The sequence below is a fragment of the Polypterus senegalus genome, chromosome 2, assembly GCF_016835505.1.
Source record: "Polypterus senegalus isolate Bchr_013 chromosome 2, ASM1683550v1, whole genome shotgun sequence".
Lineage (NCBI taxonomy): Eukaryota > Metazoa > Chordata > Cladistia > Polypteriformes > Polypteridae > Polypterus > Polypterus senegalus.
Window position 1 is genome coordinate 256457498 of NC_053155.1, and position 26851 is coordinate 256484348.

Consider the following 26851-nt stretch of genomic DNA (forward strand, 5'->3'; position numbering starts at 1 on the left):
ATATCCCGGCGACTTTTACGAATCTGGACAACTTTTCTGCAAGTTTTGCCATCATGCCATAGACTGAACACAAAAAACATACTTGCAATGACCATGTCAAATCTAAAACCCATCTCAAGAACAAGGAGAAATTAAGTTCAAAAAGTGTTCCCTTTCAGGTAACAATAGAGGAAACAACAAAATCATCAGATGCAAGACGCCAGTTTGTGGAAGACTTTGTGGTCATGAGTGCGGAGTCGAACATACCGCTTGAAAACATTACAAAGATGTGTCCTTTCTTTATTAAGCATTGTAATCAAGTAGGCATGCAGCCAGAAACTGAGAGCAATCTTCGTCAAACTCATTTGCTCCGTGTCTTTGAACAACATATTGACGCCTTTCTCCGAAAGACTTGTGGCAAAAATATTTATGTTGTAGTTGATGAAACCACAGAGAGCTGAGACCACATAGATCTCAACATAGTGATAGATGAGTAAACATTTGGCTATATGGTAATTGTTTTATGTAGGCAGTTCTAATTGTACATGAAATTATATTTAACCAGCATTAACAGTCTTTCCCAAAGAAAAAATCTTATTAGTGAACAGCACTGGTTGTTAATGGGTTCCTTTTTAAAAAATTAACAACGATGGTTCTGGATTTAATAATTTTTTTTTGATGAGGCACGGAAGGTCCACATTTGACTCTTCTGTTATAAACTCGGCACCTATAAACCTGGGCAGAAGAGCAGGCTTCTCCTCAGATGCAACAAGCCCTTAAAAAGCCAGTTTCTCTTTCTTTTTTTCTGTTAATTCTGGGATTTAGTGCCTTACAGATTAGTTTGCTTTTGATTTGTAATTAATTATTTTAAGATATGCAGTAGATTAAGCTACAGATGTAATGATTCACATTTTCAATCTGTAAACATTTAAGGTTTAAAAATCATTAGAAATAATTTACATAATTACAATTACAGGTACTGAAGACCAGTACTTAATGATATTTTAGCAGTGGATATAGATGATGTATCATACTGTCTGAAAACATACTGGGAAGCTTTAAAAGGGGTTATGCCTAACAGTGTACATTCAACCTGCTTGTGTCATGTCATCAGTTTGGTGGGAGAGACCTGGCAGCACCATAAATACTTTAGTGAGGCTACATCACTAGTGATGTGGGTAAAGTCTTCCTTCTTCAAGAAGCCTGCCAGAAACCCCCGAGGCAGGAAACACCAGGTGGAATAGCTGGTTCAAATCAGTAGGGCACCTCGCTGAACATATTTACCTCTACAAAAAGTTCTTTCTGGCTGAGAACATCTCAGCTCAGGCTGTAAGAAATATCCTAGATCCTAAAAGTGAAGTTAACCTTCACCTCAGAAGGATGCAACAAACTAGTAACAGCTCTTACAATTCTGGAGGGCACTCACAGCGTTACTGCAGTCTATGCATATAGCATTGTGAAGAATCTGGACTCCTACCTGATGAATGGAATTGCAAAATAAGGTTCAGTTGTGCTAGTGTGCTGTTTCATTAAAAGGAATGTAAAGTGCCATTTCATTGTTTAATAAAGCATTAAAACCCAAAAATCTGAATCAAGGAAAAATAAAGCGGTGAAAAAACGAAAAATCAAAAAAAAAAAATGAAATTTGTGAAAAAATAAAATGGATTCCATAGGGCCCTATTTAAGTACATTTGCCTTTCTTTCGCTTTTTTTTTGATGCTCTAAAATGAATATTTTTCATATTTTTGTCTGCAAAACATTTCTGTTAATATTCTTTATTATTTAGTTATTTTTGTATGGTGAATTTAAGATTGAACACATTCTTTGTAATTTGAGGGTGGAAACCCATCCTGATGTCACTGCTGCTAGGACATTATAGGCTTGTCCTAGCAGAGGTTTATGTATGTTGGAGAAGTGCATTCATAATGAGTATTGATTTTCCAGCTTCTAGATTTATTTTGGTCCGGTTTCTGGTTCTTGAATTTTGTATTGGGACTTGTTTGCTCTGGGTTGCCTTTACAGGCAAACACTTTTACTATTTTTAGTAACTTTCTTTGTTCCTTTTGTTTATTTCAAATAAATGTCCTCATTTCTAATGTTTTTTGTATTTGATTTGTCTCTTAAGTCAGAGGTTTAATTGTTCCTCTGTCTTAAATATAACAGTTAGAAGTATCTATTGAACTTTAAAATCCAGGGGACCCATTTTAGGCCTCTGCGGGCCAAAGCCTGCCTGATGAGTTTTGGGGCTTAGGCTGCCTCCTAGTCAGGATAGTCAGAGTCCTAGCCTGAGTCGTGGGTGTTTTGAAGGCCTATCACCTTTTTTGATATTTTGTGTGCACTTAATTGTAACACTATTAAATTTGTACAGTCTCCCTGTGTGGGTGGTTTAATCCTACATCTTAAAGATGTGAGCCAAGGGTGATTGGTCACTCTAAATTGTTATAGGCTTCATCTCTCTGCAGCTGCGCAATAGAATAATCAACCTTACAAAATGGATGGATCAAATGGAGGAATAACTTTAAATTACTAAAATAAAAACTGTTCTAAGCAAAATTCCAAAAATTTGTTTTTCACAATCAAAACATTTTAAGGAATTACAAACAAGCCCATGATGAAAAGATGACAACAAATCACTTTTGTTTGACAGGATAATTTCTAACATCAGGCCAGAATATCTATATAAAATATATAGGAAATGCATTTTAATATTTCAAAAAAAGCTGGAAAAAACAGAAAACTAGAAATGTACCAAAGGTAGTTGTTAAACCTACCAAAATCATGCAGGTTTTTTCTGATTGTTTATATATTTTTTTTTTTACAATTTTCAATAATCAAGAGAAAACACTTCAATCAAAAATCACATCTTTCTGAAGGAAAATGAGGAACATATCTATAAATGACAGCAAAATTGCACAAGGTGAATGAAATTACAGCAAAAAAAAAGTCATTATTTTCAAACTAATCAGTGATTCTCTGCAGTACAAAATTTCATTTGGTTTGCAATATTAAACACGCTACTACTCAAAATATACATATTACAAAAAATAAGTTAAAATTGAAACTTCTTTATTTCCCAGAATGAAAATTAAATTAGACATACAGCTTGAAGTTTACTGGTGCTGTCAAACATTAAGATCAGTCAAAGAGTTCAACAGCACTGAGCTGTATGGCATTTCAGAATACAAGTCTGTTATTAGACAGCAACATCTCTCTGATAATTATCTATCTAAAGTGCAAGTGTAACACATTAAAAAGCAAGCAATGATTAATAGTGATGGAATGTTTGTTTAGAGTACTACAACAGTAGATCTAGACCTGTGTATTCTGTTTCTTCTTTACCTGATATCCTTTGTTTTCTGATTCTTCTCACTGTCTCTTAAGTAGCTACACTCAGTTACTATTTTTCAATCAATGTCCTCATCCTCAAATTTTCTAATCACACTTTACTGAATGGAAATATATTAGAGAAGCTAACATACACATACAGTTAGAAAACCTAAACCTTTTCACTGCAGCACCAGTCCTGCAAAACATAAATTCATAGATTGTTTCATAAAAATATCTGTACAGTAAGTCAGCATAAACATGCTACTTTGTATCACAATGTATCCTAATGGATTTGAATTTAATAATATGATCCAATCAACCTTTTATCATTTTTTTTTTTTTTTATAAATTAAGCATTAAAATACAATTAAGCAGCGCAGTTGAAAAACTTGCTCTGCCTCAGTTGGAACAATTTGTCCACAACTTGGCAGTGAAACCATCACTTCTGTAAGTCTGAGACTGTCTCTTGTGGAAAACTTTACAAACGTTACATCAGCTGTTACAGACTGAAATCAAAGGTTTCTTCTTTTTGGGCACATACACTGTCAGCATGGTGCTGTTAGATTTTAACACCAGTGTGCCAACTTTCTTGCGTACTGAAGTGACTTTAGCTACAGGTGGAAGTCCCATTTTAATTATAGTGCCAAGCAGAGTTGCGTTGTGTTACAGCAGTCTATTAGCTGGCGAAAGCGCTGTGAAGAAGCTGTCTGCTGCTACAGTCCCGCCTTTTTCCAGTCTGATAGCGGTCACAGAACATTGTATCTTTGATTGCTGGTACAACAAACAGTTCTGAGCAGGCATCGGCCACAGCACTGCTCTTGTGAAAAGAATGGAGATAAATGGCATCAACTCAAAGAGGGAGAGGCAATTACAGACTCAATACAAATATATGTTTTTATTATTTGTAGAAATAATAATAAAAATTGCAGCTCATTACTCAAAACACTGAGCGCCCAGTCTCAAACCCCGGGACTTTCAGGTTATAACTCAACAGTTCTTACCTCTGCACCATTCAAGAATGTGTGTAAACTCCCTGTCGATTGACTTTTAAGCATGAGTTTTTAACCCATTGACAGCCACATGTAAATTAAATGCTTTTTTTTTCCTTTGGTTATATTCTTGAATAAAAATGCATGTTTATTTGATATTTGGACTAAAGTATTCACACATTATACTTCTCGTCATTATTAGTATAACATGGAAAAAGTGTGTGTTCAGTATTTCTTGCATTTTCTTTCATCCTACACTTACCCATACCTTTGTATACACAGACCACATGTGAAATGTATGTATCCCAAATAACGATATACTGTATTATTTATCCTATACTCCAGGAACCTCAAACGCAGATAAGGAGCCTTGGCATGAGCTGGGAGAGTTGAGCTCAAGGCGGGGTATGTGACAGCAGGCTGCTTGCTGCTTGTGCTGATCAACGCATTTACAAAACAAAAGAAGTTTATGGTACAGGTGCGAAGGGATTTAGGGTGAACCGGGGTTATGAGTTTTTTCGTAAGGTCAGGAATTCTGGTGTTAAAGTGCTATTTCTACAAGATTTAAAGAACCATACAATTGTAAAGGAAATATTGAAATCAAAATGCTTTTCTGTACTTTGTGAGGACGGGATTATGTACCCACTCCTTATTAACGAAATTCTTATATAAAGATCCGGAGACTTTGACATAAATATAGAAACAGTTGACTCAACTCAATTTAATTTGATTTATTGTACAAAGCACACTTCCATTTACAATTCCAACAAAAAGCACACTTCTACAGCGTATTGTGCAAATGCAAAAGCCAACTCAAATCAAGAATGAATGCCAAGGAAACAATAGGACTACCAGTCAGTTGTCTCTTGTGGTCCCCCTTACTAAGTGTAAAACATAGAGTGACAGGGTGTTGTAATGTGAAATTTTGCATACAAGTTGATACATATTTTGTATGTCTTTGTTTATAACTTAGGCAAAGCAATGTAATATTAGTGTTACATTAGTGAGAAGCATTTATGTTTACCCCTAATTTAGGAATGAGTCTCTCTGAATTTTACGACAGGTTTGGGGGAAGTGCCTTAAACAAGTTTGGTAAATGTTTCTCTGTTGTTTCTCAGTCAACCCCCACAGGAAAGCCAGGCTGCCTAACTGACAAGCATTACCTTAACACATGGTTTGGAGGGCAGGTGTGAAGCTGTTCTATCTCCCGATTGGTCTGAAGTATGGCTGTTTGGAACTGGCATGTATCAGAAGCCTTTAAGTACCACAACGTCCTATTGGCTCTAGGGGTTGAACAGAAAACCTATAAATTTGCTTGCTTTACCTCACTCTCTCTCTCTCTCTTACCAAACTGATGAAAGATTATTGCACACCATGTACTGAAAAGGACAGCACATTGAAGAGCACAACTCGGCAGCCATATTGAGACAGGTATGCGGCCTGTTCTGAAGAAAGATGACCACAAAAGGATGCCTTAACTAGAGACATTTTAAGTAACTAACAAGTTTGTGTGCCGCCTGAAACTACACATCACCATTTATCAGATTGTATGGTTGCCAATATTCAAATGTCATTTGCATATTGTTATTATTTATGAATATTATCAACTAGCAAAATACCCAAGCTTCGCAGCGAGAAGTAGTGTGTTAAAGAAGTTATGAAAAAGAAAAGCAAACATTTTAAAAATAATGTAAGATGATTGTTAATGTAATTGTTTTGTTATTGATATGAGTGTTGTTGTCATATCTATCTATTTATATATATATATATATATATTTATATATATCTGTGTGTGTATATATATATACATATATATATATATATATATATATATAGATAGATAGATAGATATATATATATATATATAGCAAAATACCCGACTGGCAGCGGAGAAGTAAAAAGAAAAGGAAACATTTTAATAATAACGTAACATGATTGACAATGTAATTGTTTTGTCATTGTCATGAGTGTTGCTGGCATATATATATGTATATATATATATATATATATATATATATATATATATATATATATATATATATATATATATATGTATGTATGTATGTATGTATATATATATGTATATATGTATGTATGTATATATATATATATGTATATATGTATATATATATGTATATATATATGTATGTATATATATATGTTTATTAAAAAAATAAGTCAGAAACATAAAAGGTAATTTGACCAACTTAATCTTTAAACTCTGAGTAACCTTAGCCAAAATTATTTTGTACATTAGGCTAAAACAGTGTGTTCATTGAACATTTTGTAATTAGATGTAATCAGAATTACTAACGGTCACGGAAGTCCAATGATCCCCAGTAAGAGCCACAAAGTCCGCTTTCTGTAATGCATCTAATTTTGCTTGCTTTTCAGTGTGCACAAAACCATGCTTTTATCAAGGCTTCGCTCGAAGTCGAAATGATCAGTCGTAAGAACGCGCTTTATTCCGACTTTAACATTTTTGTAGCTGTGATGTGTGCATCAGTGTAATGGATGTACCAGGAAATCATGCATTGACAAAAGTTCCCGTTTGCTTGGAATTGAAAGTGTGATTAAATGCGTTATTTTTTTAACGCGTTATGGAGTACATGCATCGAAGCTTCTCGGCTGTGCTTGTGCTAATAAAGGGAAACATTTTAAAAATAACGTAACATGATTCTGCATTAACCGAATATTTTTTCATACGTCCCAAACCAAGGAGATGCGAAGGTAAAATGAATCGGTAGCGCCGTACATACTCAGTGCATCCCCTCTCGGGAATCGAACCTCGAATGTTGGCATTAGAGGCGAAGACTCTACAATTGCGCCACAGCGTGTGGCTTGTCTATGCGAGAATATATACTGTAGATCGGGGTATATATATACATTTATATATATACCCGTGTATCGCAGTGGAGAAGTAGAAGTTATGAAAAAGGGAACATTTTAAAAATAACGTAACATGATTGTCAATATACAGTAATTGTTTTGTGAGTGTTATTGAATGTTGCTGTCATCAAGGATTTGATTATCATTATTTCTTTCAATCAGGTTCGTATTTGTAGGATGTGTTGTGTTCAAGTTACATTCCGTGTTTGTCAATCGTTGTAAAGATAAGAGGTTTCATTCATCGATTAGTTTCTTACTGCATCAATAAACAGCTCGTCTTCCTCTTTATCTGAGATGTGACAAACTGCATGCACGGGTTTTTTTTTACACTGTCTTCCTTTAGCGGGACATTCACTTTTTCCACCGTGTGCTGTTTCCTCAGTAGCTGCACTTATGAATATGATTCTATGTATCAGATGCTTCATATTTTTTTGCTGCCTTCTCAATTGTGTAATTCGGTTTTTGTTCAGCACTCTTTGGAACTGTTGCTTTTGTCTGTGCACTGCGTCAGTTCACGTGAGCCGCTTGGTGTTCTTGCATCGAAGGTTCCCAGCTGTGCTGGTGCCATCTCGTGTAATGTCAGCTAAGACCCGGCACTTAAAAGTTTCTCTCGCAGTTTCACTGAGTTTGTGCCAAACACCACCCTGACCATCTCATCTTCCTCTGCATAAGCACAGTCCTTCACACGCGAATATTTACCGGCAGTGTTTGTATTGGATTGCCGCTGATGGACGGCCTTATATGGGCAGGCACTAAATTACAAACGCTAGTGGCAGCCTGTCTATGAACTTAATTTAATATAAACTTACGGTTCACGCCGTGCTTTGTTTCCGCAGTAGCTGTACTTATGAATATGCTTGTATGCATCATTTGCTTCATAATGTTTTTCTGCCTTCTCAATTGTGAAATGGCGTTTTGTGCTCATCACTGTTTGGAGTTCTTCCTTGTTCTCTACGTACTTACGTAGGAGGCATGATGATGTCACACGAAACTCCGCCCCCCACAGCCATCTCCAACTCAACTCTATTACATTATATGTAGAAAAATAGGTTCCAGTTATGACCCTTACGCGTAGAATTTCGAAATGAAACCAGCCCAACTTTTGTAAGTAAGCTGTAAGGAATAAGCCTGCGAAATTTCAGCCTTCTACCTACACGGGAAGTTGGAGAATTAGTGATGAGTCAGTGAGTGAGTGAGTGAGTGAGGGCTTTGCCTTTTATTAGTATAGATAATACATTGTTTAAATTGTAACTTAACTCCTCCTTGCCTTTTACTACACCTAATTGCCTGAGGTTAAAGATGAAGAAGGGAAGGTGGGGAGACGTTATATACTATAATACCTTATAAACAGTGGTAAGTCTATGAGATTTGAGGCATTCTGACAAAGGCTTCATATTAATAATATAAAAGGGGAAAGTTGAGCAATATAATACTCTACTAAGACAAAACACAGGGCTTTTGCAGCCACTGCACCACGTTTGTGGAATTATTTATTTCCTACATTAAGGATTTTTTTTCAGTTGATCTGTTTACATCTAGACTGAACATTTATTTTTATTATTTAGCTTTTCAGGATTGTCAGTGACACTGGTAATCCGACCCACCTAGTCAGGGGCTTGTTTCACTCTACTGTTATTGTATTATGTTTTATTTTTACTTTTCAGTTTAACTGTCTTTCGTTTATTGTATGGGCTATGTAAAGCACTTTGGTTACATCATTGCTGAGGTTGTCTTAAATGCGCTCTATAAATAAATTGATAATGGCTTTATTTACACCATAGGAAAGGTGAACAAAGGAAATATATACGAAACTGTATACATTTTTGATATATGTCTGCCATTCAACTGTTTTACCCTTTTTTGCCATTCCCTCCTGACATCTGCATCTTTGTACTTGTTTTTTCTTTTAATCTTTGTACTTTCTGGGATATGGTATGAAAGAAGCTCTAAAGTTTCTCCTGGGATAACTTCTGGTCCTGCCAGAAACTAGTTCTTGGTCATGGACAGCTCTAAACTTACACCAGGAGAGACCCTAGTGACTTTTGAATCCCTGAAAAGCTTCAAGTGCCAGGAAGTAAGCAGAAGATAATGGAAATGCAACTGCTTAGTTAGTTTTAGAAAGACAGTTTTGCTTGAATTGTTCTCTATATATTATTCTGAGTTTACCAACAAATTCAGTCAGTTTTTTAAAGTCTAGATCACATTTATTGGCTTTAATTGTAATGTGCTCACAGCTTCTTCATAAGTCACTAGTTCTACTTCTGCTTTTACCACTCTGTTTGATCAAATGAAAACTCTCTTGCATTAAACAGAATCTAAAATTTGTTTGCACTGGTTCTCCACAATAAACAAATGCCACAGAAATGTCTGTGACTCTCCATAACACGTAAAAAATTCACCCAACTTATTTAAATGCAATCGAACATTCCACATTTATGGAGGCAGGCCCATTCTGAATCCTTTCCACCTTACTTGTTCCATATTCTTTCCATCTTTGGACAAGCTACTTCTGAGATAAAATGCAACAGTGAGCAGTGATCACAGAGCTACCAGCTGAGAAGGGGAACAATTAATATTTCCCTCTTTATATGCTAAGAGCCTCCTACATCTTCCAGTGTTATAGACAAAAGTAGTCATTAGATTCTTCTGAACCTTTTCATTCATGCTGTGATAACTTTCAAGTTCCCAGCTCATCCAAAAAGCAGCTGATATGGGTAGACCACTCAGGTATGCATCTGTGATGACAGTGGCATAGCTTCAATTTAAAAATAACAGTAACAAGTGGGAAGCCATTTCTTAACATTATTATTAATAATAATTATATAAATTGGATAATCATCTAAAAAAATTAAAGTTGTCTCAAAAAAGAAGACAGAGAGAGAGAAAGAGTGCTCCTGTAAAAAGGCTGCGCTGCTTGTGTGGCACCGAGAAGAAAATTAAATTCATCCAAAATATATCAAGGAATGGACTTTAACTGTGAGCAATGACTTTTAACACTGGACTTGCTTGGTCATGTTTAAGGACTGTACTAAATTAAGACAATTTTGAGGAAAGATATTTATTTATCAAAAATTACCATATTTACACTTATTCCTAATCCTTAAACATAATTTTTTGGAGTAACAACAAATGGGATTAGATTACATAGTAATCTCTTATCCTACCTTCTTAGTGTGTTGACTAAGCTATCTAACTACAAGTTGTCTAATGCACCTGCACAAAAAGTACATATACAGTACAGTATATATATTTTTTATACAAAATCTGGCAAAAATTTACTAATGTTACTCTAAATTAAGTCTATTATAATAGACTGTGTTATGATCTATAAAAGGAAAATTTTTCTAATCATATATTGTACTGCTATATATATTGTACACATTTCAAACAATTTGTGCTTAATAGATATATTTGTAAACTTAATCACTGAATGAATGAATGAATTTATTAATTTAAATAATTAAAAATGGGTCCAAGGTAGATGTATGGTTACAGGAGCAATGAACATATGGTGTTATATGATTACTTTAGGTACTGTGTGTCTTGTACAGGAAAATGATATTGCTAATTTTGATCACTTCCGGAACCTGAAGAGAGTCAGGTACCAACTGCTGACCCATCTGCCTCTCATCCTCCTAATGATGCCTTATGGATTGACTTGGGATTGCAAATGAAATAGTCAGTGTTACTGTATGTGTGCATTTTTTTTTCTTTCTTTTGAAAGGTATCATATTTTCGTGTCACTGTCCTTCACATAAATGTCCTGTATGTTATCTAAATTACTGCCAGGTTGCCCATAACAGTAATTTAAGTTTAAATACAAAATCAGATGCAACAAAAGCAGAAAGTATTATTGAACACAAAAACAGTTTTTGCACTAAAAAATACCTGTACAGTTTAGTTTTTTTTTTTTTTTTCTTTTCCAAACTGCTAAGTTTCATAAAGATACACTTTTTTTTTTAGATCAGTCCAACTGCACTCGATAAACCAAGCAAATTCCACAGGAAACCCAGGACCATCTGACATTGGATTCATCATTCCTTTATTTGAGAAGAATTCACAATTATAATAAACACATATGTAGTGAAGATGAAAAGGTACCTGAAAGGATTGCTGGCGTCCAATTCTATCTGATATCCATTGATGAAAAAACCTGCCTCACCCGGCTGAATTCCCAAAGTGTCTGTGAGGTGCTAAAAATAATAAAAGAGAACAACTATAAGGATTATGAGAAATATTAAACTATAATTTGAAAATTAAGAGTACACATTATGGAGAAACTCAAAAATGAATATTGTTAATAATATTGAGTATACAGTATTATATAAACATATCTCCTTAAAATCATTAGAACAAATTTGAAATAGCTAAATTCAAGTTGAATATGATTTTTCTTTACTTTTAGTAGCATTGTTAAGATTGTTAAGAAACAGAATGTGTACTGTACACATCACTTTTTAAGTATTTTTGATGTGTGAAATTCTGACAGGGAAATCTTCAGTAACAGTGTACCAAACCATTGACACAAACTGAAATAATTCAAAATTGTGATTACACCCAAAACGTGGTAATGTCCTTTCTTCTGTGCAGCTTAAGACTTGCCAAAACAAAACCTCAGCTAGTAGCCTGGGGATGGGTATCTCTGCGTTTGACGCCTATGAAGTAAGCCAAGTATGTGCTCCTCTGAAAGACTAACGGATGTATGAAGCAACATACCCCTGACATTTCATATTATGGGTATGTAAGGTATGGTGCTGCCTCAGAATGCTGACATACTATTGCAAACTAAAATGTGGCATGTTCTCCTGTGTACAAAAATAACAAGTTCATTTAGGATTTAATGCAAAATTCAAATTCTTGTTACTGTTAAATAAATATAAATGTAACTAACATTATTATTGAGAAAATGTAAACTAATTTTAATATAATAAACACAACAGTAGTACTGTATAACCTAAAAGCATAAAGCATTCTTTTCAGAATTATTACATTATTAAACACTTTTTAGCAAATGCACAGAACAACAAATAGTGTACTGGCCCGATTAAAATCATCCTAAGTAAATAGCAAAATGTTTAAATTGTTATAATTTTGAAATATTAGGAAAGACAGATAATTAATTGTTCAAAATGATTTCTTGATTTAGGCATTGACCAGTTAAAGGTGCATTTCATTTATTTAAAATGTTGTGAAATTCTGAGAAATTACTTTTCATGCAAATTCCTGCCCACACTCACACACAGAAAACTGAATGTAGACCCACACAGGCAGACAAATATAGTTTATGCCACAGATGGTTGTGAACAACAGAAGAAATAGACTAAAAGGTGTGATTGTTTGGCATAATGTGTAACAAAAACTAGTTTTGTTGATTTGAATGCGCTATATTTATTTAAAACAAATTAAGCTTAAATGCAATAAACACAACTTTTGCAAAAGAACATAGTTCACATCAGTTTAAAAAGCACAAGATTTACTAAAAGAAGCCTATAGCAATCACACCTAAATATTAAATTATTACATACATTTTCAAGCAGTTCTCTTTATAAAAAAGACAGTGTAGTTGATGAATAATAGATGAAGCACTCAGCTTTTCCTATAAAGTTTACAAGGTATGCGCAAGAAATTTTTAGGTTTTGACTTATTTAATCTGTCAAATTGTTAACATGCAGAGCAATGCATGTTCTAAATAGTTAAAAATATGAACGTAACATGCAACAAAAATCATTGATCACACATAAAGAATATCTCCATCCATTTATCTACTATCAAATCTGCTTAGTCTAGTTCAGTTGTGAGGCAAAAGAGCCTCATCTGGTACTGTTAATCATAACAACAATGCTGAATGGTATGGTCACTAGCCCTTAACTGGATAGGCAATTGCTTCTGTGATCTGAACTGGAGAAAAATGTTAGCAAATGGGATGAATGGATGGACTGAAGTTAAGATGGATAATTATTTTCACATTTAAAAAAACCAACACAGAATGCTCAGCTTTCATGCAGAAATAAAAATGTGCACAACTGGGCATTTTAGACATATTATAGAATATGACCTAATGGCCCACAACTAAGCAAAAGACGTTTCTTTCAAAAAGCAAAAACCAGGAAACTGCATGGAATGAGACCTGCAAAAAAATACCAAAGTATGTTTTCATTGTATTCCCCATTTACTTTAGATACTTTATCCTATAATTATAGGACAATATATTATACCCCTCTGATATAGTCCTAATTGTATGGGTCAGTCATTCTTAGTGAAGCTAGCCTTTCACACAACACTTCAAACTGGTTAAATTACCGTAATACTGATGTATTCAATGGCATGGGCCTGTTTGGAAAGTGTGCAAAGGAAATCACACATGCAAAAACTGTTTTTCTATTCGGCAGAGCTCTATTGAAAAAACAGTTTTATGAGACAAGTATATATGATACAGTTAAACAAGCTGTCAGACTCATCGTTATGTCAGTACACTACTGTATACCTCTCATTCTATGCAGGTTTCCATTCAGAGTTGTTCAACCCAGATGGTGTCCTAAGCAACTGTCACCTGAGGGGGTACCATTTATTAAAGTAAAAGTGTGCACACTCCGTAAACGAAGGTAAGCACACTCCTTAAAGACCATGGTAAGTGCACAAAGGAGCTCATGTGATGATGCAGGTTCTGCTCCACGCTCCCATCGTCTCTCCAGGAGCCCTTAAACCCGACACTGTCGGTGATGTCACCAATGAGCTAGGCAGTAAGGCACAAACAATAAAGCAAGGGGATGGGGCAAAAAGTGCAAGAGTGCTTTTACTTTAAAAACAAAAACAAACAAAACAGTGTCCAAATAAATAGTGCAGTGTCCCATAATTTTTAAATAAATAATCCATAAAACAGGTGAAAAGTGGAAGTTAAAATCTAATAGAAAAAATCCTTAAAAAAACAACGAGGTTTAAAATAACAGCTGGAAGCAATCTCTTTAAAAATACAAACCCGATACATTCTTTAACTAGTGACTCCCCTGCTTCTCCCTATCCAGGCGAAGCACCTGGTCTTCCTTCTGCTTTCTGGTCTGGAGGCTTCCCAATCCCTGGCTCCGGCTAAGCACTCTTCAGACCAAAACTTGGTTTTTCCCCAATGGCCTGGACGCTCACACTGGGGAATCCACCTTCCAAGCCTCCCGACTCCCGCTGCCTTCTCAGCCTTACGCTGCCAGCTAGCCCTTCTTTCGGTCACTCCCGCTCCACAATAAAATGCACAGCAGGAGCGACCACTACCAACTGCCCTTGGGGTCGGCCAAACACCCCGTTAGGTCTCACAGTCCAGTTGCACGCGAGCCTTCTCTCTCTCTCTCTCTCTCTCTCCCTCGCACACACGCACCGGTTTTCTCCTCACTACTCTCTGCCGCCTTCTTCTTCTGCAACCTCCAGTTCTTTCCTTTTCTTTCTCTTCATCCCTCCTAGCCGACTCGCACTTCTATTTATAACGGGGACGTGGCAGCTGTGGCAGTCAGCACTCCCAGGAACAATTATGGATGCGGATGGTTTCTCACCTGCGCACATGAGAAACGCCCGCATCATGAATTCCCCAGGAACTGCTTCAGCCACACACCACCACGCCCCCTCGTTATGCCATGAGTGCGGCGATTATTTATTCAAAAAGTGGCCTTTGACATGAGCTGCAGACCCACTATACCACAGCTCACTCTGGACACCGAGGGGGATCACCGACCACCCACAGACTGTTAAAGTCTAATAATACAGACTACGTGCTATGGACAACAAAGGGCAACATTCATTCAACTTGCCTAGGACTCCAGTTGGGCTTTAACTGGCACTTCTTGTTCTTAGCATTTTTTAAGTTAAACCTATTTCTTAAAATAAGAAGTATATATCATTTTGACCCATAAAAGTGTGCTCTAAAGTGAACTTTTTTATACATTGCAACTTACAACAGGGCTTATGGTAACCTGGGTCCAAGAATAAAAAAGGCATAAATTTACTAAATATTACAGTAAAAGTAAAAATGTATTTATAAAGCACTTGACACAGGCAAAAATCAAAAAGCACTGAAGAGTAAATCATAGGCTAAAATGAAATATCAAGGCAGCATACAAAATAAGGAAAATATAAACACATCCACTGTGTTCGAAACTTGAGCTGCTGCTTATATTATTACTAGCAAAATACCCGCGCTTCGCAGCGGAGAAGTAGTGTGTTAAAGAAGTTATGAAAAAGAAAAGGAAACATTTTAAAAATAATGTAACATGATTGTCAATGTAATTGTTTTGTCACTGTTATGAGCGTTGCTGTCATATATATATATATATATATATACACATACATATGTTTATATGTATATATTGTATATGTTTATATCTACATATACACCTCTCTCTCTCTCTATATATATATATATATACACATACATACATACGCACACTCACACATATCGTGTAGCGTCACGGTGTGTGGTTCGTTTATTTGACAGTATGTAGATCGGGTGCATATATTATATATATAAAAAAAATATATATATATATATATATATATATATATATATATATATATATATATATATATATATATATACACTCCTGTAGCCACAATAAATGCCTTTATTTTATAGAGAAACCAGGGATGAACAAGTTCCTTTCTACTGCAGGCACAGCCGCGACACACATAAAAAACATCAATAATAACTCATAAACGTGCAGTATTATTTAGGAAAATCGCAAAATTTTACTCACCAAACATTTTGGATCATTTGTAAACAAAATCCATCGTCCTCTGTTTCCTCAAAAACAGTTCAATTACTCTGTCGTATGGATTATCCGAGCGCTTCAGTTCCATCTAAACATCACTTTCTATCGCCATCGAAGCTAATGCTGAAACGCGAACCCGCCCTATGGTATTCCCGGCATAAGTTTGATTTCGCTTTAGGGCTGAAAATGTCCACTCAACAGAAGCAGTGTACACAGGAATGCTCACCGCCAAATATACCAATGTGAACAGCCGCCCCATGCTCTCATTCAAATTTTTCTGATGAAGTCAAGGAGATCAGTGGGAGATTCTCCTGCAAAATCATCCATGGCATACATTATAGTCAGTTCTTGTGTTACAGTTTTAGCCGAAACACGTGACAAACATCAGGTTTTCATGGTCTTGAAATCTGGTCTGTGTCTGGCAAATACTATTGTCCAGAATCCTGCCATGGAGTTGGCCGTAGTGCACGCGACGATCTTTCGCTCGGAGCGATTGTAGTGCGTTCAATGACGTCGTAGAGTTCCTCATATCGGCTTCTATCCAATCAATGGGTCTGAATATGGTGACGTTGCCGTACGCCTGCTAAAGGGCCCTACTGACACCAACTCAAAATCTGACTGGTTGAAGCAACAAAGAGTGCCTCCACAACAGATTGTGAAAGCCTCTCTGCCTGGCAACAAATGATGGCTGAAATGTGATTGGTTAAATATTTTAATACAAAACTCCGCCTCCCACGGCTATCGAGCTGCATTCTATTACAGTGTATATGGACGAAAATATGTTCCAGTTATGACCATTACGCGTAGAATTTCGAAATGAAACCTACCCAACTTTTGTAAGTAAGCTGTAAGGAATGAGCCTGCCGAATTTCATCCTTCTACCTACACGGGAAGTTGGAGAATTAGTGATGAGTGAGTCAGTCAGTGAGGGCTTTGCCTTTTATTAGTATAGATTATAATACTAGACATTAAGCCCGTTACAATAACGGGCACTAGAACAGTAGTGCATAAACATTAGTAGGAACAGTCTATATTAAATGGTAAGGGACATTGTATGTGGCTGTAATATGCGTCACTGTAATGTGTGCCTTTAATTTTCTCTCTCAGTAATACTGATTCGTATTTCCGTAAAATGCCTGTAATTTTGTCTGAGAGTAATACAGTGGAACCTCGGTTCACGACTATAATTCGTTCCAAAACTCTGGTTGTAACCCAATTTGGTCGTGAACCAAAGTAATTTCCCCCATAGGATTGTATATAAATACAATTAATCCGTTCTGGACCGTATGAACTGTATGTAAATATATATATTTTTAAGTTTTTAAGCACAAATATAGTTAACTAGCAAAATACCAGCAGAAGGAGAAGTAGTGTGTTAAAGAAGCAATGAAAAGAAAAGGAAACATTTTGAAAATAACGTAACATGATTGTCAATGTAATTGTTTTGTCACTGTTGTGAGTGATGAGTGTTGTTGTCATATATATATTTACACACACACACATAAACATATATATATATATATATATATATACATATATATACATATACAGTAGAGTCCCGCTAATCCGAACTAATTGGGACCGAACCCTGTTCGGATTAGCGAAAATTCGGATTAGGCGGAGTTTTGTCATATAATGCCATATATTGACTTTATGAGGCGTATTAAGCGTCTGATGTGTCAAGAATTAAAGGTAAGAAATTACGTATTCTAGTACACTGCTATTTAAACTGCACTGTAGTGTGACTGTGATCGGAGGTAAAATCGATATGACAGGCGGATGCGTGAGTAGTAGCGGAAGGGCAGTGACCTAGACCTACGCATTCCTCTTGATTTCCGTTCCCAAACTATGAGTCACTGAGTCAGTGTGCCACCTGCTACTGCCGAGTGATGTGTTTTGTGCAATGTTATTGTTCGTGTGCGTGCACTTGCCCTGTGTTTTGTGAGTGGTGTGTAGTGTGGTTTCTTTACATTCTGTGCTTGTCCCTGCTGTTAATCATCATGGTAAGCAAACGTAAACATAACTCATGTACATTAAAAGAAAAACTGGAAGTGTTGAAAAGACTTGACAAAGGTGAAAGTGCCACTCAGTTATCGAAGGAATTTGGTGTCGGGAAAGCAACAATTTCCGATTGGAAAAGAACAGAGGTAAAATTGAGCAGTTTTGCGCTACCACAAGTGAAAAAACGATTGAAAAACGTAGCAAGACGACAGTGTCTTCTTACGAAAAATTGGACGAAGCACTTTTCTTATGGTTTACACAAGAAAGACAGAAAGGAATCCCTATCACTGGCCCTCTAATTCAAGAAAAGGCGCTTCAATTGAACAAGCTCATGGACGGTGACGTATCATTTACGGCTAGTTGTGGTTTCTTAGACCGATGGAAGAAAAGACACGGAATCAGGCAGCTTACAATAACTGGGGAGAAATTGTCAGCGGACAATAAAGCAGCTGTTGAATACCTTGAGGAGTTCAAATGCATCATTTCTTCCTACTCGCCCCAGCAAGTTTACAACGCAGATGAGACAGGACTTAACTTTAAAGCATTGCCTACCAAAAGTCTTGCATCACAAGAGGAACGATCTGCACCAGGGTTTAAAATGGATAAACAGCGCCTAACTGTGTTGGCCTGCAGCAATGCTTCTGCCACAAATAAGCTTCCACTAATGGTTATTGGCAAATCGGCAAAACCACGCTGTTTTAAGAACATGAACATGAACTCTCTCCTGTTTTTACAGAAATCAAAAGAAAGCTTGGATGGATCGTGCCTTGTTCCAAGAATGGTTTGACAAGCAATTTGTGCCAAAAGTAAAGCGTTTAACAAAGAAAATGGATTGCCTCCTCGTGCTTTGTTACTTATAGACAATGCTCCGTCACATCCAGAAGAAATGCAAGTTGTTTTGCGATGATATCAAGGCTATTTTTCTCCCACCAAATGTCACATCGATTTTGCAGCCAATGGACCAAGGGGTTTTGCAGGCTTTGAAACAGAATTATAGAAAAATACTTCTTCGTAGCCTACTTGAAGATAATGAAGAGCTAACAATTTTGGATAAACTCAAGAAAATGAACATCAAAGATGTTATTTACTGGGTTGCTGAAGCTTGGGAAAACACACGCAAGGAATCCTTACAGAAGTCTTGGAAAAATCTCTGGCCTGAGCTAGAGTTTGTCCAAACAGTTTTCCCCCCGACAAAAGAAAATTGCGAACTTCTTCAATTGGTGAAAAGAATGCCAGGTTGTGAAAATGCAGAAGAAGAGTGCGTGGAAGAGTGGACGGCCGTTGACGACTGTGGCCATGAAGAATACACAGATGATGACATTGTGGCAGCTGTGCAGGGAACGCAGCCGATCTCGACACAGCGACAGTGAGGAGGAAGGGGACGCGCCGACTGATGTTGTTCCACACACTCCCGCAGCCAGTGCCCTTGATCTCGCTTTGCGCACGCTGAGCAACACGCATGCAACCCCAACAGATGTTATGTTTATGCGGCATTGGCGAAACATTACTTCTTCAAGCCGTTTTAGTTCGCTAAGCGCCAGAAGAAGATCACTGACTTTACCTCTTAGATAATGGTTTGCTTTTTACGTTTTGTGTAAATGCTGTACAGAACATGGATTTTACATATGTGAGTAAATTCAAACTTGTTTCAATTTGAAGTAAGGCTGTATTTTGGATTTTTAGTTAGACAGCGAAATTGAAAAATTACAAGTTTCTTAAATGTACATTAAACGTACGACATAACTTGAAAAAACTTGTTTTCTTTACTTTTCCCAGTTCATAAATTTTATAAAAATTACTGTATTTTTTCCCCTAGTCCTGTTCGGATTAGGCGGATTTTCGGATTAGCGGGGTTCGGATTAGCGGGACTCTACTGTACACATATATACATATATATATATATATCTACATATATACACATACATATACACACACACACACACGTAAATACATACACACATACATATATACATGCACACACATATATACACACAAATACATATATATATATACATACATACACACACACATATATAAACATATATATACATATACATACATATCTACATATATACACACACAGCTATTTCAGTATCAGTGCAATACGCTGCTTGTTAAAACGGATAACTCCCGCTCTTACGTGCAAGTCTGCGTGGATATTATGAACTATCGTATTTGTTCAAGTTCTATTTAAATTTTAAATAGAAGGAATTTTTATTTAGTCGACAGAAATATCTTTGGTAGGAATGGTAAAAACAGACAGGAATATTATTCGTGAATAAATCAACTCAAACCTTAAACAACTTATAATATTTTGCTCTCCATAAAAATATATCCTGTCTAAATTATACAAGTTAGAAATAAAGTAAACGTTAAAAGAACAAACATTCAAATTTCTTTACTCTTATGTAATTTTATATAAAAATAAACTTAGATTTTAAATATCCCAAAAGATTTTGCTCTCCATAAAAATATATCCTGTCAAAATTATACAAATTCAAATATGAACATGCTGCATAACAAAACCTGGAAATATAAATAAAATGTGTTCCTTTCAGCAATAACAAATCAAATCATTCAGTTGTCTTTGCTCATATGTCATTTTAGAGCTGGACGCCTGGCATCTTTTTTTGGCCACAGGTTCGTTTCTGTTTGCTGTGAGGTTCTGTGTTGTGGAGATTCTCAGGATGGATTGCAGGTGCTCATCAGTGAGGCGACTCCTGTGTGCTGTTTTGTTAGTCTTTATCACTGAGAAGAGCTTCTCACACAGATATGTGCTACCAAACATGCACAAGGTTCGAGCCGCATGTAGACGGACTTTTTTTGTTCTTCAAAGTCACCAAAGCGCCGTGCAAACTCAGTGCGCAGTGCGCTCAGTTTATCAGCAAAGTGCGATTTGGGAACACCGTAGTGACGACTTGGTTTAACATTACTTGGCAACAGGGAAAGTGGGGCAAGGTGAACTGGTGCATTTGTGTCTCCCATAAAAGCAGCTTCACTTGAAATCACTTTGTGATTGTGCACGGGTTAAAACGTCCGCTGAAGTGTCAGATTCTTATTTAATTATGCTGTTTTCTGTATCTTGATGTTTTGTCTCGTAGTGCCGTCTTAGATTAAATTCTGTAATTACAGCCACATTAGCTCCACAAATGAGACACACGGGTTCAGTAAACATATACTCAGCCTCCCATCAGTTTTTAAAGGCTCTATTTTCAGAATCAACTTTTCTCTTCAGCATCGTGTGAGCTAGCCGCAATAACTTGCAGCATCATAAGGTAGACTTGATTAACGCGTAAGTGTTCGGCAAGGCAGCTGAAGCGCTGCATTATGGGATCTGTAGTTTATTGTGTTACCAGCGCTTCATATACCCGGCCTTTAATAACAATAATACAGTATATAAAATGATCTCGCAGGCGGATATAATTACCGGGCGGATGTGGCCCGCTGCCCTTGAGTTTGACACATATGGACTAAATAGAACTTGAAAAGATATATTTTTTCAAATGTGATCGCAATTCAGATAGAGTTGACGCAAGACTACAGCCTGCATGCCTCAATAAGTCATCCTCCCTCGCTCTTACTTTTTACCGCTCATCTAATGAATACACTGAGTATGGCTTTACCAAAACAATCATTGATGGCTAATAAAGTATCCATTATTCGAGTATGTAGATCGGGATATATATATATACATATATATATACCCGCGTATCGCAGCGGAGAAGTAGTGTGTTAAAAAAGCTAGAAAAAGAAAAGGGAACATTTTAAAAATAACGTAACATGACTGTCAATATACAGTATTTGTTTTGTGAGTGTTACTGAGTGTTGCTGTCATCAAGGATTTGATTATCATTATTTCTTTCAATCAGGTTCGTATTTGTAGGATGTGTTGTGTTCAAGTTACATTCCGTGTTTGTCAATCGCTGTAAAGATGACAGGTTTCATTCATCGATTCGTTTCTTACTGCATCAATAAACAGCTCGTCTTCTTCTTTATCTGAGACCTGACACACTGCATGCACGGGTTTTTTTTACACTGTCTTCCTTTAGCGGGACATTGACTTTTTCCAACGTGTGCTTTGTTTCCGCAGTAGCTGGATTTATGAATATGCTTATATGTATCAGACGCTTCATATTTTTTGCTGCCTTTTCAATTGTGTAATTCGGTTTTGTTCAGCTCTTTGGAACTGTTGCTTTTATCTGTGCACGCGCCAGTTCACGTGAGCCGCCGTGTACATGCATCGAAGGTTCCCAGCTGTGCTGGTGCCATCTCGTGCTATGTCCATGGCTGTATTTAATGTTACCTTAGTCCTGGCACTTAAAACTTTCTCTCGCAGTTTCGCTGAGTTTGTGTCAAACACCACCCTGACCATCTCATCTTCCTCTCCATAAGCACAGTCCTTCACCCGTGAATATTTAGTGGCAGTTTGCTATTGGATTGCCGCTGATGGACGGCCTTATATGGGCAGGCACTAAATTACAAACGCCAGCGGCAGCCTGTCTATGAACTTAATTTAAAGTGTAGGTTTACATCGTGCTTTGTTTCCAAGTAGCAGAACTCATGAATATGGTTGTATATGTCACTCGCTCGCTTCTTACTGTTTCGCTGCCTTCTCAATTATATAATGCATGTTTTCTTCAGAGCTTTTTTGAGGTCTTCCTGGTTTTCTATGTACTAAGTGATTACGTGGGAGGTGTGATGATGTCACACGAAACTCCACGGCGTTGAAGCTCATCTCCATTACAGTAAATGGAGAAAAACTGCTTCCAGTTATGACCATTACGCGTAGAATTTCGATATAAAACCTGCCCAACTTTTGTAAGGAAGCTGTAAGGAATGAACCTGCCAAATTTCAGCCTTCCACCCACACGGGAAGTTGGAGAATTAGTGATGAGTCAGTGAGTGAGTGAGTGAGTGAGGGCTTTGCCTTTTATTAGTATAGATTACACCATTGAATGCACAGCGTAATAATAAACTAAATGTAAAAACATTGAATAACACTAAGAAAACCTTGAACAACAGAGAAAACTAACACTGCAAGAGTTAGCGCTATAGCCTTACGACCTGCTCGCTAAAAACACTTTTTTTAATGAGTTTTAAGCACAGGGAAAAAAATTAACATTTGAAAAATCCGTAATTTAATAAACAACCAAGAAAGGTAACATTGCAACAATGCACGCATGTGTGTGTCTGTCTCGTGTGTGTGTGTGTGTGTGTGTGTCTGTGTCTGTCTGCCTGTCTCTCTCGTGTGTGTGTGTGTGTGTGTGTGTCTGTCTCTCTGTCTGTCTGTCTCTCTATCTACACAGGGAATGCACAAGAAGAGACTGAACAAATGGTGTATGGCCCCGCGCATGCGCACTTCACCAGAAGACACACACACATGGACACCTGGACGGACACAGGGGTTTTATTAAAGAAGATAATAAAAACATACATTTGATTTGAATCTATAACACCCGGTGTAAATTTTGGTTACTTGTAAAAGTTAGCACTTGTTTTTTTTTATTATTCACTTTTATTCTGTCAGTGAGATTCACATGGTACAACAAACTTGCCTCTCCCTCTCTGAGTTAATGCCGTTAATCTCCATTCTTTTCACAAGAGCAGCAATGACCACAGTTGGTGCTGTGGCTGATGCCTGCTCAGAACTATTTGTTGTACTGGCTAACAAAGATACAATGTCCTGTGACCGCTAACAGACTACCATACGGCATTTGTGCTTTGACAACAAAGACACCTGTGCAGAATGTGTGAATAAGAACAGAATAAAGACAGAGGCTTCAGACACCTGGCAGTGTTTTGAGTTACAACCCAAGGCAAAGACTTTCCAAGTATGTAGTCATTAAGCTTATGGAGCCATTTCTGGACAAAGGCAGAACCGTAACAACAGACAGCTTCTTCACAGTGCTTTCCCTGGCTAATAGAGTGTTTCGCCGTAACACAACTCTGCTTGGCACCAGAAGTAAAATAGGACTTCCACCTGCAGTTAAAGTCACTTTAGTACACAAGCAATTTGCCACACTAGTGTTTACATCTGGCAGTGCCATGCTGATGGTATATATCCCCAAAAAGACAATGAGGGACATGCTCTAGCAATGGCTTAGAAACAATGACAGTGAACGTAGAAAGTTTAAATGATGGCTTAAACAGACCAAACAAATTACATAAATCATAAAAATATTTGTAAATTCAAAAAATAAATGGCAGAAGTTAATTCTCTGGCTAAGAAAACCCCTAACATGACTATACAACCACATCAAATGATGAACAAACTGAGCAAAATATACAACCTATATTATAATAATGTCTACATTTTCTAACCTACTTTAAATTTTAGAAATATTTAAGACTATAGTCAGAAGCAAGTCTTTGCCAAAAGGAAACTAAATCTTGAATAATGTTCTAGCCAAGCTAGTGGATATCCTGTCAACCATCTGCTTTTAAATCAAGCATAAAGACTCATTATTTCACTATATCCTGCTGCAATACATAAAGATTACACTCATTTAAAACTTCCCATGATTACTAATAATCACTTTCTTAACAGACATATCAACGGCTATGCTGAACGTTAACTGGATCTCTCTTGTTCTACTGAACCTGACCTTTAAAATAAATTACTTTACAGAAAGATTATATTTTCAATAATTGCTAAATTATCTTGATATCTAATTTTTTTTTAAAAGTTTGATTTTTGTCCATTATAAAAGATATAATAAAACGGGCCACAATACTTCAGTCAAAAAAATAACCATACAGCCCTATTATTGACTGCTTGTATGCATGACAGACAAATAAAGGCTGCACTTGTTACTGTATCTCCCTCTGGATCCCAACATACTCGACATCTTGGTTGTTATTAATTGACAGATATGACAATAACACCCAGCCAAATTCTGAAAAAGCAAAACAGTGTTATAAATCTGTATACATTTGTCCATTAATAACAAGTAAAGTACATTATACACTACTGTATAGTAATTATTAAAGTACACTGATGCCTGTGCTATTTTGATTTTTGGGCTAGTAGTTTATATATGAAACCCTCCCTTTTCATTCATTGCAAAAAAGGTAGAGATTTCACATTTTTAGTTCATATCTGCCAAAATCTTGTCATAAAGAAAGCTATTTTGCAAAGATAGGTAACATTTTTTTTTACTGCCACCAGCCCAAATTTTATTTGCAAAATGGCACAGCTGCACCACAGATATGACTTGTGTTTGCCATGTCGGTTTAAATATACAATGTGTATATATATATATATATATATATATATATATATATATATATATATATATATATATATATATATATATATATGTATTCTAAACGTCCATATTTTTGTAATTCTAAAGTAAGCCAATTCCATGAAAATGTCAGAAGTCTTTTTTCACATGCTGTTTGCCATGGTTACAACCACCTGTCTGCATTGCTAGGCAATATTCATCAGCTTATAACAAAATTTCTCCATCAATGATAGTTCTTCTGTCTGGAGTGCTTTACAGGTGAGTACTGATTACAAATGCAAGCCCAAGCCACAGACCAATACCTCTCTATTTGACCAGTATAACAGTTTAAAAAGCTCCCCTCTGCCAGTCATGACATTAAACAACCCGACTTATCTCTATCATGATAGTTAATCAATACCTACCTTCTCCACATTTCTCAGCACAAAGTATGTTTGCCCTTCCAGAGACAGAAATGTTCCAAAAATTCTAGTACAGACTAGCCTATGTCACATTACGCAACATTTCAAGCGATTTTCAGTCGTAGCCTTCATTTCCATGATCTTAAAAAGTTGCAAGCAGTGTACAGCGTACACCTGTGAAGCTGGTCACACAATATGACATGCACAGCAATTCATTCCAACTAGTCTGCAACTCCCTCCAAAAAAATCAAACAGAACTGATGTTGTCTTTAGTTACGGGGAAAAGTTCTGCTTTCATGACAGCTAGAAACTAGAAGTACAATGTATGTAATGCAGTGAGAAATAAGGAACACAGGTATTTTGGACCTCAGAAACAGAACAAAAGCTTGTTTGTTTGATATCTCCACAACAGAATGGAAAAGAAAAAAAGGGCAGATACTGTGGCTGAACTCATTACATCTGTTAACCACTTGTACAGAGCCAGATCTGTCAGAAAAAGGTTGAGCACAACTGTGCTACAAGTTCAGTCCTAACTTGGAAAATGTGGCATAACCAGCAATTTTCAGTTGTTTAACACCAGAATTCCTGAAGCCTATGAAAAAACTTGTAATCCCAGCCCATCTTAAATCCCTTTGCACCTCTCCATCAGTGTCTTTTGTTTTATAAATGCATTGATCAGCACAAGCAACAAGCAGCCTGCTGTCCCATCCCCTGGCTTAGCGGAGCTCAACACGGGCAAAAAGTTCTCCCAGCTCAAGCCAAGGCTCCTTATCTGCGTGTGAGGTTCCTGGAGTTCTATGGGGTAAATAATATAGTAAATCGTTATTTGGAATATATGCATTTCATGTATGTTCCGTGTCTACAAAGATCTGGATAAGTGTAGGATGAAGAGAAATGTGAGTCAACAAAGGCTGAACACATACTTAAAGCAGAAACGTTTTTATAATAATAATGACATGAAGTGTATAATGTGTAAAGACTTTAGTCTAAATATGAAATAAACTCATGCGCAATAACTCAAGAATTTAATCAATGAAAAAAAAAACCATTTGATTTACATACCTAAAGCAGAAACTTTATAATGCGTAAATTTATGCTGACGTTGTTAGTTAGGGTCAGATCAGGAGGGGGTTGGGACAGCGTGAACGTGACTGAGAGAATAAAACAGAAAAAAAGCTAACTTTTACAAGTACCATAAATTTACACCCAATCTGACGTTCTTTTCAAATAATATTACATTAGTGTGATGCTGTTTTCTGATTGGTACTATT

At 36.5% G+C, this 26851-nt stretch overlaps 1 protein-coding gene across 2 annotated transcripts in view; it reads right to left on the reverse strand.

Moving 5' to 3' along the window:
• The window catches only part of uggt2 (UDP-glucose glycoprotein glucosyltransferase 2), a 652370-nt gene that overhangs the window by 335845 nt on the left and 289674 nt on the right, over positions 1-26851 (reverse strand). For both annotated transcript variants that reach the window (XM_039745402.1, XM_039745404.1), the window contains exon 12: positions 11286-11377. In XM_039745402.1, the coding sequence (XP_039601336.1) occupies positions 11286-11377 (92 nt within the window). The remainder of the gene's footprint in view (positions 1-11285; positions 11378-26851) is intronic.